Source organism: Gallus gallus, chromosome 1 (assembly GCF_016699485.2).
Source record: "Gallus gallus isolate bGalGal1 chromosome 1, bGalGal1.mat.broiler.GRCg7b, whole genome shotgun sequence".
NCBI lineage: Eukaryota > Metazoa > Chordata > Aves > Galliformes > Phasianidae > Gallus > Gallus gallus.
In genome coordinates this window covers 88,016,636-88,029,887 of record NC_052532.1, presented here as the reverse complement: position 1 = coordinate 88,029,887, position 13,252 = coordinate 88,016,636, and the positions used below count along the sequence as shown (strand labels likewise).

General features: G+C 38.7%; 1 protein-coding gene across 1 annotated transcript; it reads right to left on the bottom strand.

Annotated features, from left to right (window-relative positions):
• Positions 1-1,430: 1,430 nt before the first annotated feature.
• LOC418414 (uncharacterized protein C3orf85 homolog) lies at positions 1,431-11,021 on the bottom strand. Its single transcript, XM_416629.6, has 4 exons — positions 10,945-11,021; positions 4,289-4,437; positions 3,980-4,065; positions 1,431-2,174 (listed from the first exon to the last, which is right to left on the bottom strand). The coding sequence occupies exons 1-4, from the start codon at positions 10,991-10,993 to the stop codon at positions 2,096-2,098; spliced, it is 363 nt and encodes a 120-aa protein (XP_416629.1). The 5' UTR covers positions 10,994-11,021; the 3' UTR covers positions 1,431-2,095.
• Between the last annotated feature and the right edge of the window lie 2,231 nt (positions 11,022-13,252).

The following is a 13,252-nucleotide window of genomic DNA, read 5'->3' as shown; positions in this document are numbered from 1 at the left end:
ACTCATGCGTGCACAATTCTTCCCATTTAATTCAGCAAGACTAATTATCTGAATTAGTGACATTAGCTTGAAGCTACAGCTTTGCAGATTGCAGCTCTGGCTTTCAGAACAACTTCTTTAAAGGAATTAGTCATGTCTAAGTACAACAGGACCGTCAAATTGCATCCCCTGGCTTTGTTTGACATTTCGGTCACAAAGCCAGCCTTATGCAAGACTGTCCTCGTGGCACTAGACTTAAGGCAGTGGATAGTCTAATTTTATTGCTCTGACAACCATAAAATGGCTCATAAAGATCAGGCAGTTAACTCACCATCTGACAGTGAATGAGGTAAGATGCACTGTGTTTTACCTTCCGTCTCACTGGCGGGCTTTGTTGCCCGCACTCTGGGGATGTCTGTTGTCCATTTCCAAATCACCTCCTGAGCTAACCCTAATTTTGGTTTAACTTACCATGTAGGCATGAAAACAATTCTCAAGCAGATCCCAAACCCCTGCCTTGGCAACAACAACACTGATTAGAAAGGCAGGGCTGAAAACAACAGCCCTTCGGAGTGCTGCACAAGAGGCTTGAAGTGATGCACAGTGGCTGCCTGTGAGACGAGCAAAGTGTCAGCCAGAGGGGGCAGATCCTCAGTTGGTTGGTTGGTTTGTACTGGTGGTTGTTGTTGTTGTTTTTTAGCGTGTATTTTTGCTACAAACTGAAAAGCTTCAGACTCACAAAAATGCTGAGGAAAACAATGGGAAGTTGAGGATTCTCAAGACTCACCCAAGAAGCAGAAGGGCATGACTATGGCTCTGCGTATAACTAGTGCGGCCTCCCAGTCTATGCATCATTTGTTGCCCCTTATCTTCAAATGAGTACTTCATAATTAAGTGGTATGACTGAAGATGTGAAATTCTACATGGCACATACTGAACTTGCCCCCTCATTTATCTCTTTCAAGCGTTTAATGAATTTTCCATTTCAGCTAATGAATAATGGCAATTTCAGGCCCATTGTCCTATGCAGGGAAATTAATAATGGCCTAAGGATAATTTTGTACCTAGTAATGTGATAGAGATTGCTGGAAAGTCAGAATACACGTTCCTTTATAGAATATCCAACGTTATCTTCACGTTCATTCCGATCAGCATATAGTTATTCTAGCAAAGAACCTCAGACCCACAATACACAGAACCTGCTCTCTATGGGGAAAATTGCCTGCCTTCCTACTCTGCCCTTCAGGTTGCTATACATCCCCAGAAGTTCCTCTCTTTCTGTGTGCAGAAATTTTGACCACAGTTGAAAGGTTTTGATTGCTAGAAATACATTAATAACATCAAAAGAAATGTGGCTGCTCAATCATTTCTCCAAATATGTCCTGAAATAAGTTGGCTTAATGGATAAGAATGGGGAAACTTATGCACTCAAGAACTTACCATAAAAACACTTTTTGTTATCACTCTTTTTTATTAAGAAAAGAGCTGTGAATAAACATTTTCACCAGATCCTACTCCCACGAGGTAAGGAAAAGCAGCTTTTGCTGGCAGGTTTAGTTTCAGTCATTTTTGGCATTCAAGTACAGAACTTCCAAGTTCTGGAAGAAAAGTATACACAACAGAGATGCATACCAAAACTCCTATTTGACCACAGTACTTGAAGAACTGGAAATACACTTGAATTGTAGGAAGTATATTCTTTCTATTAGCCAAACCTGGAGCAGATATACTCAACTTCCTATCCAGCCTCAGTGACTGATTTCCATTGTTTTAGTTTCCTTTCAGAAATGCAGTTAAAGTGAGATATTGAGAAATAAAGACGTGGTTTTCTATTTAAAACTTTACATAAAAACAAACTTATTAGGTTTTTTTCTTGTAGTTTTTGTTTGTTTTAACCTAATTGGTAAAACTTAATGGCTGCTAAGTCTTCATCTCTTTATTCAATTTACCATGACTTACATCCCACTTCTACTACTTCTCCACTCAAAATATATGGCATTGAGAAAGACTGTGTGTGTGAATTGTAGTTTTTAGACCATGGTATGAGAGAAAGTAATTTGTGGCAAATAGATAACACTGCAAGTCCTAATGTTGCCAGACACGAGATGTGTAGGATTTAATTGTTCGTCCTACTCTGTTGTTGGAGGTGTGTCCCAGACTGCTGTAGCATGTCCATGTAAGATCTGATGTTGTCACTAGAAAAGATGGAATAAATTGGCTTTAGTAAATAATTCAGCAAAATTATTTCAAGATCCTGTCAGCAGCTCTGGTCTTCAGATTTGCAACGTTTGTTTTTGAAAGTGTGGCCCCTGAAGCAGATTTCTGCACGTGGTTTATAGGCTTGCTTTTCTTGGTTACCTCAGAAATGCAAATAATCATGAGCAATGAGGTCAAAAATCATTGTTTTTCTATACAAGAATATTGTTTGAAACTTCTGGCTATGTTTTTTCTCTACAATATGCCTTCATAAAAGTTCCGGATGTTAATTTCTGCCATACTAGCATTGTGAACTTGATTTCAGTCCAGGACTTATCCAATCTCCCTCTGAAATCATAAATGTGCTTCAGTAGGAGTGCCTACAAATGTGTTTCTGTAAACTAGTTATAATCCTGTCATATGGCAATCATGAGGATTATCATTCTGGAGGAATAATTCATCTTGCAGCATGCCTGACAGCTGTCAGGATCACAGCCTTCAGGCACATGGATTGGGCAATTTATAATTAGAGGTAGTTAGATATTTTCTGTCTGAATAATTTTTCCTGATGGAAAAGACAGGTTTGGACATTTTTTTGTTTTGTTTTCCAAGGAAACTAAGTAAAGTGACTTCAGGTATTTCCACACGTCATGAGACAAATGCACTGCCATCCCAGCACATTGCTACCCATATAATTTTTGGAAGTTGTGAGAGAATATCCTGATTCTTCCTCTCATTTGCCCAAGGATGTCAGCTGAATGCTTGAGAGGGAAAGTGTGACTTGTAGCTGTTTTTTCCACTTAGCTTCTTCTCCAGCCTTCAGGTGGAATGGTCTTATAAAGGTCAATCGGAGACTCTCCAAATCAAGTTTTGTCTTACAAAAAGTGCTTTCAGGAAAAACCATTATTTTAAAATGAACATTTTACACCCATTTTCAAAATGAAAACTAATTTTAAAACAAAGCATATTCAACTCAAAGTATGTGAAGTTTACCTGTTTTCCTATTGGTGGGTACAGTTAGACTAATTAAATTGCTATTTTTTAATCTACTATTTTAAGCATTGAAAGTTGAAGTTGCATGAGATTACATCTACCTACTCCTGTCCTTTCCTGAGGAATGAAGTATCTCGGTATGAAAATTTTTTAATGGGAATAACGTGTGTGCTCTGCAATGTGCTTATCAAATGTAGTCATCTAGTATTTGTTCCCTAAGTTGAACAAAATAACATCCCAAAAAAATGAGTATGCTCTAGCACAGTCATAAATAATTCTTCAATAATGATCTAAGACACTTTATTTCATGTAGTTTTGAGCTGATGTATAAATGCTGCTTTTGCCAACTGCTATGTCTCATTCTTTGTTTAGTTCAGTCGAGCTTTTATTTTGCACTGAATACAGTTTTGTTACTAAAATAAATGCATGGTTGTTGGTTTTTTAACCCTTTTTCTTTTTGGGAATTGCTTTCCAGCTGCGTTGTAAATCAACTATGAAGGCTATATTGCTGCAATTTAAATTTTGTGGACTTTTAAAAAGACACATTTTCTTCATGACTTTACTAAATTCCCTCAAAGCGTTCCTGAGAAGGAGCTTAGCACAATAAAATGTCTTCATTTAAATAACCATAAAACTGAGACTTTAAAATAAATCTTTAATTTTCCAGCATACCTCTTATAAACACAAACAAATTATAATTATGTCACTGAGATACAATTGCTAGCATTCTTGTATCTGACAGTTTCACTTACTCAGGTACACATACACATTGTGAGTCTGTGAAATACTTTGTTGACAAGCCCCATCATACCTGGCAATTGAAGGATCAAAGGAATAAGATCCCAAATCCATGTAGTACTGTGCTGTGTCTCTCAGAGCTGTCCATGATTCACTAATCTGAAGTAGATCAAAACAGAAAAAGAGCATTCAGAGCTTTGATACTGAATGAATACCACGTGTGGCTATGGAGAAACCTTGCTTGCTCTGATAACAAAATAAGTTTCCTCTCTTGCCCACAAGGGGTTCCTGTTATTTGCCAATCCCAGACCTGCACTTTAGGATTTGCTTGCTTATTTTTTTTCCTTTTTCAGTAGGTTCTGCAAGATGATGGAAGAAATACCTGCTCAGCCACCGTGTATCCCCATGCATTCTGGCTGCTGCTTGGGTCCCAGTAGCTGTGAGAATATGGTATTTGTCGTTTAAGTCGTATAAACTGATTTGCTGATTCTTCTGTCAGAAAAGGTATTCCAAGGGCACCTGAAATGGTAACTGAGCAATATGCGTAATATTAGAAAAATATTTTTAGAATGTGCACTTTAAAAAAAGAAACAAAACAACAACAAAAAAAGCAACCATATTTTATACTCAATAAAAATTTCTTTGGAATGATGATTTATCTAAAAGAAGCCCAAGACAGTCTTACTATAGAGCTTCAGAAAGTTTTCTTTAGTTTGGTATGTTTTTTAAGCCTGAAATTAATATAACACCTCCTAGAAATTATTATCTTCTGCTGAATCCAATAGGATACATTTGCAATGAAACTGTAGTGCTACTTTATCTTTAATGAAAGACTTTTTGACAGAAAAAAAAAAAATAAGATTGGCGTTGCATAAGTGTAGTGAGAAACCTAGACTTCAAGAAAATGCACCTAAGCTTACCTATGAATTTAACTTTGTTCCTGGTTTATATGTATTTATTCTCATTTGTAGTGTTATATTGTATGCGTGGAAATTATTTTGTAAGGAAAGGATATTGTACATCTCATTACCATATTGCTTTACAGTGCTTTTAATGTCATCCTGGCTGCAGAATTTCTTGTAGATCTTCTTAATATGACAATATTGCCCAAGGAAAAAAGGCTGAAATCCTCATTAATTTCATATGAAAGGCCTTGGTACAGGAAATGACTTTTCTGTTAGTCTTCAGTTTTCGAGACTGAAATTCATTTGGGGTTAAACTGCTCAGAAATAGCACTTCAGTCTGAAACATACAATTTTTAATGAGCTGCTAATTAAGTTTAAACACTGATAAGTCAACTGAACTGAGGCCGGGATCTGTAAACAACTGAGCTGCAACTTGTCTGAGTGGATTTAAGTGGACCCGTGAGGATGCCCTGCACACACTCGGTACAGATGACCAGGAACTTGAACTCATGTATGTAGCATCTTACAGTAGAAGTTCTGTAGGGCAAACTGCTGCCTCACTGACCACTCTCCAGTGTCCTTATTCATGATTTCCTAGGAGGAGATCCAAGAACATCAAACATTTGCTTTCGTGCACAACGTTCAGTAGAATCAGATCCCTTGCTATTATTGCCAGCTTTGCTGACCACCAACAAATATGGTCACTCTTCAGCTTTTCAAATAGAAAAATGTATGCCAAATGCTTATAGGAAACAGCATTGTGAGGCAGGATGCTTGCTGTTTCTCTTCATAGCCAAAAACATGCTTGTTTAAAAAAAAAAGAAGCTTGGCCTGGGAAAGAAAAATTATTTTTCTTTCATTTGTCCATTAAGCTTCTACTGTGCTGTTCCAGAGCTGTGCTAGATAAAACTAATCTCATGCCAAATTTCTGTAGTTCTCTGGCAACTTACTGTTATCCAGTAGAAAATCTATGAGCTGTTAACTTTCCTTTAGTGAATTTGGGAGTTCTTTTGGTATTAAATATTTTGTAAAGTCATGATTATGTTTCTGGACTGAGATAACTGAACTGGGATTGGCAGTGGGCTCTGTAGCAGGCTGCACTTTTGCTTAAATATATATATAGTTAGTAAGGGCCATTAAACATTAAATTTTATCACCAATCTGAGCTTTGGCCTTCTGGCTTCGTGGTGAGCTACAAAAAATGATCATTCAGCAACTCAGGGTTTTTGTGTTTCCTTTCCCCACTGCCAGCATCTTCACAGAGTGAGCTTGTAGCTGCACTGGTGGGACAGTGAGGCATTGCCTCGGCTCCTCTGGTGCAGAGTGCTGTGTTTTAAGGGTATTAACTTTCCATTCTTGACATGTGGTCTCCTCTGACTGCGCCTGCATCCAATGAGGAATGTTTGTGTTCTGGCAGAACTGTGAGAAAGCAAGGTCTGAGAGATCACATGGACAGGGACATCTGCTCTGATACTGCCAGATCTACAAGTAGCTCCTCTGAATGAAGTATATAGATTTTAGCAAATAACATCTGCCTTGCCTCAGTTTAAGTTTCTCAAACTGGGTATAATTTTTCGCCACCTTTTGAATGCCTTACTAAATGTTTGTGGATGAATTTGGTGTTCGAATTTTATTAATAAAAGAGTATTCCTGAGGGACACTGGGTTGCACTTGCAGCAACCCATCTTGTAGAAGAGTAGCTCAGAAATCAGGTGGATATTTCTGCAGAGGACCTGGGCATGAGGCTAGAGGGAGTTAGTAGCAGGTGCGTAGATAACAGTTAATGAAATTGCTCACATGGCATAAAATTGAGCTGAAAAACAGGAAAAATTTCAAGCTGTAGAGAGACAAAGTTAACCTACTGTTAAGAACTGTGAGACACATTGTACATTAATGTTTTCATTCAATACTCTTATCCCTCTTTTCTCTTAGAAAAGCATTATTTGAAAAGCATTTTTAAGGATTAATGGTCCAAAGGGAAAACAGAAGGAATGCATGCAGAAGTGAACTGTTGCGAGGACTGTATCAGCTGTTACCAGCTAGAGTGGCTCCTTTCATCATCTCTGGAGATTCACTCAACATTCTTGTATGAAAAGCAAATAATAATAGGAAAAAATGGGCTGTTTTTTGCAAGCAGATGCTTAACTCGTGTAATTACTGCCTTCAGCAGATAGTTTTGTCTGTCCCTACACCTCCAAAGACTGTCCAGTGGGAACAGCTACTAGCAACCATTACTTCAATGATGTTTTCTGAGTATCTCTGTTTGGATTAGGATGAACTGGTATAACACCAAACCTGAGAGAGCAGAAATAGTAGTAAACTTTTGTCATGCCTGTCAAAACAGCAAACACATATTTTATAGTGTTTACTGTCAAAAGCAATGATTATGGAAAATGCATATCAAATATCTATGAATGCCAAGATAATAACAAAAAATATTACAGTATAGCAGAAAAATTGTATGTAAAATATAAAATCAACCTGCATGCATCGTAAATTATTCTGAATTAAAATCTCTTAACACTAGGCTTAAGCAGAAGTTGATCTCTACTGTGCAAGAATAAACTTTTCGAAAGGAAGACACTCAGCTGGGTGAAACTGCAAAATCTTCCTAGAACAATGTCATCTTTGACCAGCTGAATGCATCGTGATCCCCTTTACCACAAAGAGAAAATGGGAGGATAGGATTAAATTTTGGTACGTTTGCCTATTTAGGAACCCATTTAATTGTTTTTTTCCCTCTTTTTGAAAGCTGAGAAGTAGGAGCCATTGCGTGCTTAGCAGTCTTTGGTGAGTGAAGGCAAGCCATAATTTGCATCTCTGTGGTAGAGCTGAACGATAAAATGACAAATCTGTACACTTGTTTTATGATAGGATATTCCTCCCCTTACCCAGGCACTCTTTCATCAAATCAGCAGTGCTGTGTAAGTGGTGAGGAGCGATGCCATGGCTTGGGACCACGGTCTATTACTGCTATACATCTACCACAGGGAAAAGTGGTCTGTGTCTGATTTGCTCTGATAGTTACAAAAAAAAAAAAAGAAAATTCCTTAGCAACACTTCAATCATTCTCTGTGGACATTTTCATATAAACTGGAGCTATTTGTTTCCCTCTGATTTCTGAAGAGTATTTAAAGTTTCTGACAACTTGAAAACCTGTTGCTGAAGTTATTTATATCAATGGAACTTAAATGTCGAACGTCAGTAATTGCTCTGACTCCCTCACTGTTAGATTAGTAATTCTTATTATCAACTTTGGTGATTGCCTGGTCAAAATGTCAGCTCACAGGATAAGGCTGATGGTGTTATCAGCACTCAAAGCTAACACCTGGGCAGAACTAAGCATCAGCCTTGGATACTTCAACCTTGCTGACGTTGCTGACGCTGACGTGTTGGGAACTTTGAAAAGGTAAATCTAACACTGCAGCACAGGTGCATGCCTTAAAGTTAGGAATGGGCCAGAATGGACCCCTGTGCTTCAGCTGTCTAAATTCAGAAATGTCTCACGAAGTAGTACCCCAGGACTTGGCCTTGGGCTGTTGCGTTTTGTTTGAGCATTTAGGTCTTTCTTAGATAACCTTCCAATCACATGTAAAGCATCTTTACAAACTGTAAATTATCTGGGAAATACTAAATAAGAATCTTATTTTGTTTTTGATCAATTTATTCTGCAACACTTAAGGACTCAGTATACCACAGCACAACAGTATAAGCACTAAAAGTAAAGCATAGAAGTGGCTGATTTGTTTCCACAGAAGTACTTCTTTAGGTTGTGTGATGCTGTGGAAATAAGTGTTGTTGTCCATCAGTACTTCATGTACTTGAATGGATGGCTGCAAGAGTAATTTTTTTGATTCTGCAGGCCACCTTTGTTGCCTTTTCCAGTCAAAATGCACAGTTAAGCTCAAATCAAATGTTTGTAAGTTGCTTTTGCAAGAGGTGAAAAAGAAATGTGTGCATGCACATGGGCTATGTATCCTGAAGTGTCTGGAAGGTAGTAGGCCTTTAAATTAGATTTTCTAATACTTGTCAACTACACAGTTTAAAGTCACTGACTGTTAAATGCTTCAACATTGTGCATATCCTTGTAGGCTGTAAAATTTTGGTCTCTTTATTTTCAAAGTACTGTAGTTTTTATTCTTTGACAATTCTTAATTTTACAGCACAGAACTTGAACTGAAAGGGAGAGCTCAGTCATGACAAATCTTTAGAGATACCTCATTCCCTCATCAGCAAAGGTAGTCAACATACAGACACAATGCAGAATTATGTGTTGAACGTACTGTTGGTGTGATACCAACAGGTTCACGCTGGGATCAGGAAAGTTGTCAGGTGTGGTAAAATAGCAGGTGAATTTAGCAAAATTACTGGATAATTATAGGGAAGGAATTATTTCCCCTGCAACAAAGGGTTAAAAAATAGAGGTCCTGCTCAGAGGATCTTGGTGAAAAGTCTTTCCTAAATCCGCATGTGGCTATCGGTTTAACTTTGAGTGAATGAACAGGACATGCCAGTCAGGTATCTGAGACCATTCAGCAATGATCTTGGTGCCAACTCATCACTTCCTGTTCTCCATCCATAGCTGCTGCACTATGCAGAGATCAGAGAAAGATGGCCAGGAAACAGCCCTGCAAAACTGTTCCCAGAGGTGTGGAGGTGGTCTAATATTGAGGAGTGATTTATAGTGGCTGAGCTGAGGGTGTGATGAAGTGTCAGTTTCTCATTAGTGAGCCTTGCAGACTCTGTTTTAATTCACCACTGCCTTCTCCATTGCTGAAAGGATTCACATTTAATGAAAAGCTGAACTGTTTGTTGCCAGTGATCAATAAAACTTTTAAGAGCTCGTTAGAAATCATCAGTAAGTAGTTCTCACTTTTTAAAAAAGGAATCCAGAAAGGAGAGCAAGCAAGGCTGTTGTGAAAGATAGACACAAAAGGGAGATGGAGCAAAGGTAAGAGTCTTCCACATGAGGGGCAGCAGCGGGCCGTCCTCCCTATTTAATTCCAAGTGGAACTTCCATGGGAAGGAGGTCAGGTTGGAGCAGACAGACAAGTACTCAGGAGTAGTCCAAGTAGGGCTCAGATGCACAGCAGATCAGGAAGTGCAGTTAGGGAGAGAGAAAGGTATCTAATTTGCACTCTAACATGTGGTAGAAAGACAGAGGCTCCTTCTGTCTCCCTTCCCTTCCTGCAGAGCCTCTTTGCAGCCAAATCTTAGAGAAAGAGGAGTGTTTGTCTCCAATTCACAAAACATACTGATATTAATTTGTGATTAAGTATTTATCAATACTGTGCCATTTTTGCCTTGGTTCTTAAGGTTCTTCAAGCACTCAGGTCTGAGAAATGCTTTTAATGCATGCATGGATAGAGCATCTTTCCATGATGCAGGCAATCACCCAAGAAGTCTATAGTCACTTAATGCCTGCCTACTTTGTTCTAATTTAGTGGGGAATAAGTAAGTGGGCATGGACTGTAGCAGTGTGTGCTTGTTTGAGAAGAGCATTCTTTCAGCCTTGCTGGTGCTGCAGCCCTGCTCCATCCATTTTCATACTGTTCAAAATTTTACAGAGTGATTCTTGATTTTAGGTGTTGTAAAGGTCTAATTATCAGAAAACAGGAGAGCTTAAAATAAATAAATAAAAGGCAGGTGTCCTTAAGCAATTTTGAATCAGACTTCCCAAGATGTCATGAAGTCACTTAGGAAACAGATCTGTGTGTTCTTATAAGCAATAAATGATAATGATGAGAGCAGAACAATGTTTAGGAAAGATTCCAGGAGAGAAAGGGAAAAAAAGAAAGAAATAAAAAGCAGTAAACTCTCTTAAAAATTTTAGCAGATCAGAAAACATCCTTTAAGATTCTCTTTCAGCTGGGAAAGTGTCCTCAACTCCTAACGCCTGAAAGGCTCAGTGGCAAGAGATTCTGAAGTAATCATAAGGAACAGAATCAAGACTGGATTTCACAGACTTTGCTATGCAGTCCTGTGATCACCCACTCTCCCATATGTCCCTGCTGCAGTGATTTCCCATTAATTATCTCCCATCAGGACTGTTCTGGTGGTATGTTTTTCTTTGCCAGCTGCCTATTTAACAAGCCAGAAGGAAATGATATGAGACAGGGTGCCGTGCACTTACCTGTAAGCAGCAGAGCAGCCACCAAAATTTGAAACATTTTCAGAGACATTGCAGATCATCCAGAAAGTGCTTGCTTCATAAAGCAGAGGTAGTTTTACAGTTTTATACTTAGTTATCTTTGAGTTTATAAATCATTTACCAGATACCTGTGAACCGCTGGTGCAGGCAGAGGGCAGGGTACAGTGCTTAGTTCAGATTTGTCTTATGCCTCTGTTTGTACACTTTGGACTTTGCAAACTGAGCCTCTAATGAGACATAATGACTCATTATTGTGTGGATACATTAACTTCTGCATAGGCTTTAGAATGCAAAATAGCACATCGGGATTGTTCTGTGAAGTGAACACAGCAGGTGTCTAAGAGTCTGTCTTCTGCATGATTGTTTTCCCCTTACTGCAGTAATGGACATGAGCATCTTATTGTCTGATGTGAATATGAATGGTGGGAAATGGTGTTTGAATCAACGTGTTCTGAAAACGCTGCCTAAGTAAGCAGTGTATTTAAGCTATATAATATTTGCATTGAGAATAAAAACATATGAGAATACTGGCTGAGAAAGCGCTAAGATAAGGGGGGAGGGACCTGCTGCCCTGAACTAGGCACGAATCATATGGTCTCCTGTTGTCCTCTTCTAGTGCTGGGAAACTATAGAGCATGGAACACTGAGTTCATGCTGCCTTACCTTTCCCACCACTCCAGTTAAATTTTGCCTTTTCGTATACAACTGTCAATAACAGTTGTTTATTGCAGACCACTTTATCTTAATGAGCTCACCTATGCCAGTGACAACAGACAAGAGAAAAGCTGAGCTCTCTCTATCACATATTAGGATGCGATAGACGATTAGGATCATCTGCAGTTCACCAATGCAGACGTGAAGACCTTTGTGCATATCAGGGAGTTGGACCTTGCTGACGTTACAGGTCAGGGACCAGATTCCATGGTGATGGACAGCAGTATTTTGTCCTTACACTTGCAGTAGAGCCATTCATTCCAGACTGTGTACTGAGCAAAAGTTTGCTTGGAAGCAAAATGTCATTTGGATATGTACATAGGTCACCCTGAAAGTAATGCCTTCTACTTACTTCCTTAGAAACTACAGCAGATACAAAGAGCACAATCATACTCTTTAATTGTGCAAGTTCTCAGGTACAAAAATGTGCTTTTCAATATTGGCACCACCATTAGTCGATTTGCACAGATGAGCTGATCAAGATGTTCTTCATTTCGTGGTGTGTGACAACAGCGTATGGCCATTTGGAACATGGATGTATTTCACAGTGCTGTTGCCACTGCTGAAACATGCTACCCTTCACTTCACTGTGCTCACATCCACTGTCTGGTCTTCAGAAATGTTCAGTAAGTGTCAGTGAATGTCACTGGGCGCCATTTTTTTTCACGGAGGAATTTAGTGACACATCTTTAGTCCATCTGTACTTCCCTGTCAGTCTGCCCCTCTGCTGCCACCTGTTGCATTGCAGCAGTATGTAAGGACATATTGTTGGGAATATTTGACCTCCATACCACCACCACCTGCCTCTGATATCATGAGCCAAAATAATAAAATAGAAGGCATTACTTTCAGAGCAGCCCTCATATTTACAGAGTCTCATTGGTTTTGTCATTACACAAGGGTGGGATGAATGAACTGCTGGCTACTGAACAGCAAGCCTAACATTGGAAATATTAACTTTGCAGTAACCCAATTCACAGCTATAGTGAAGCTGTTCTTAAATAAACAAAACAAAACAAAAGTCAATTTTGCATAAAGGCAGGTGTTCTGCACCCTGGAGTCATGTTAACACCAACAAACATTCATTATCCAAATTTATGAAGTTGAGATCAGCCTTCTGCACATTCCTCATGCTTGAACTACTAAACTAAGTGCTAGATGAGATATTCTTTCTTTTTCTTTCTTTTTCTTTCTTTCTTTTTCCTTCTTCTGTCTGTATTTTCCTTCCTTCTTTTGACCTTTCTCTATTTATTGTGGTCTATTATTAAAGGTGGAAGGAATGAGACATTTATCAATGGTTGACATGGGTGTCTCTGACAGAGAAACTCGGCAACTATAGATCCACAAGAAATACGATTCAAAGAAGCTTGCTATAGCTATGCTTTTAACTTGCAACATCTTATCCAGTCTGTTCCGCAACTCTGTCTTAAGCATACCTGCATTTCTATTACAGTTTGCCTCCCCTGTTTGTTTGTTTGTTTGTTTCCCCTTCATTATACATATTCTAGTATAATGTATGAAAGAAAACGTTGGCCTGTGCTTTCATACTCATTGCTGTTCCCTGTTCCTTAATGTG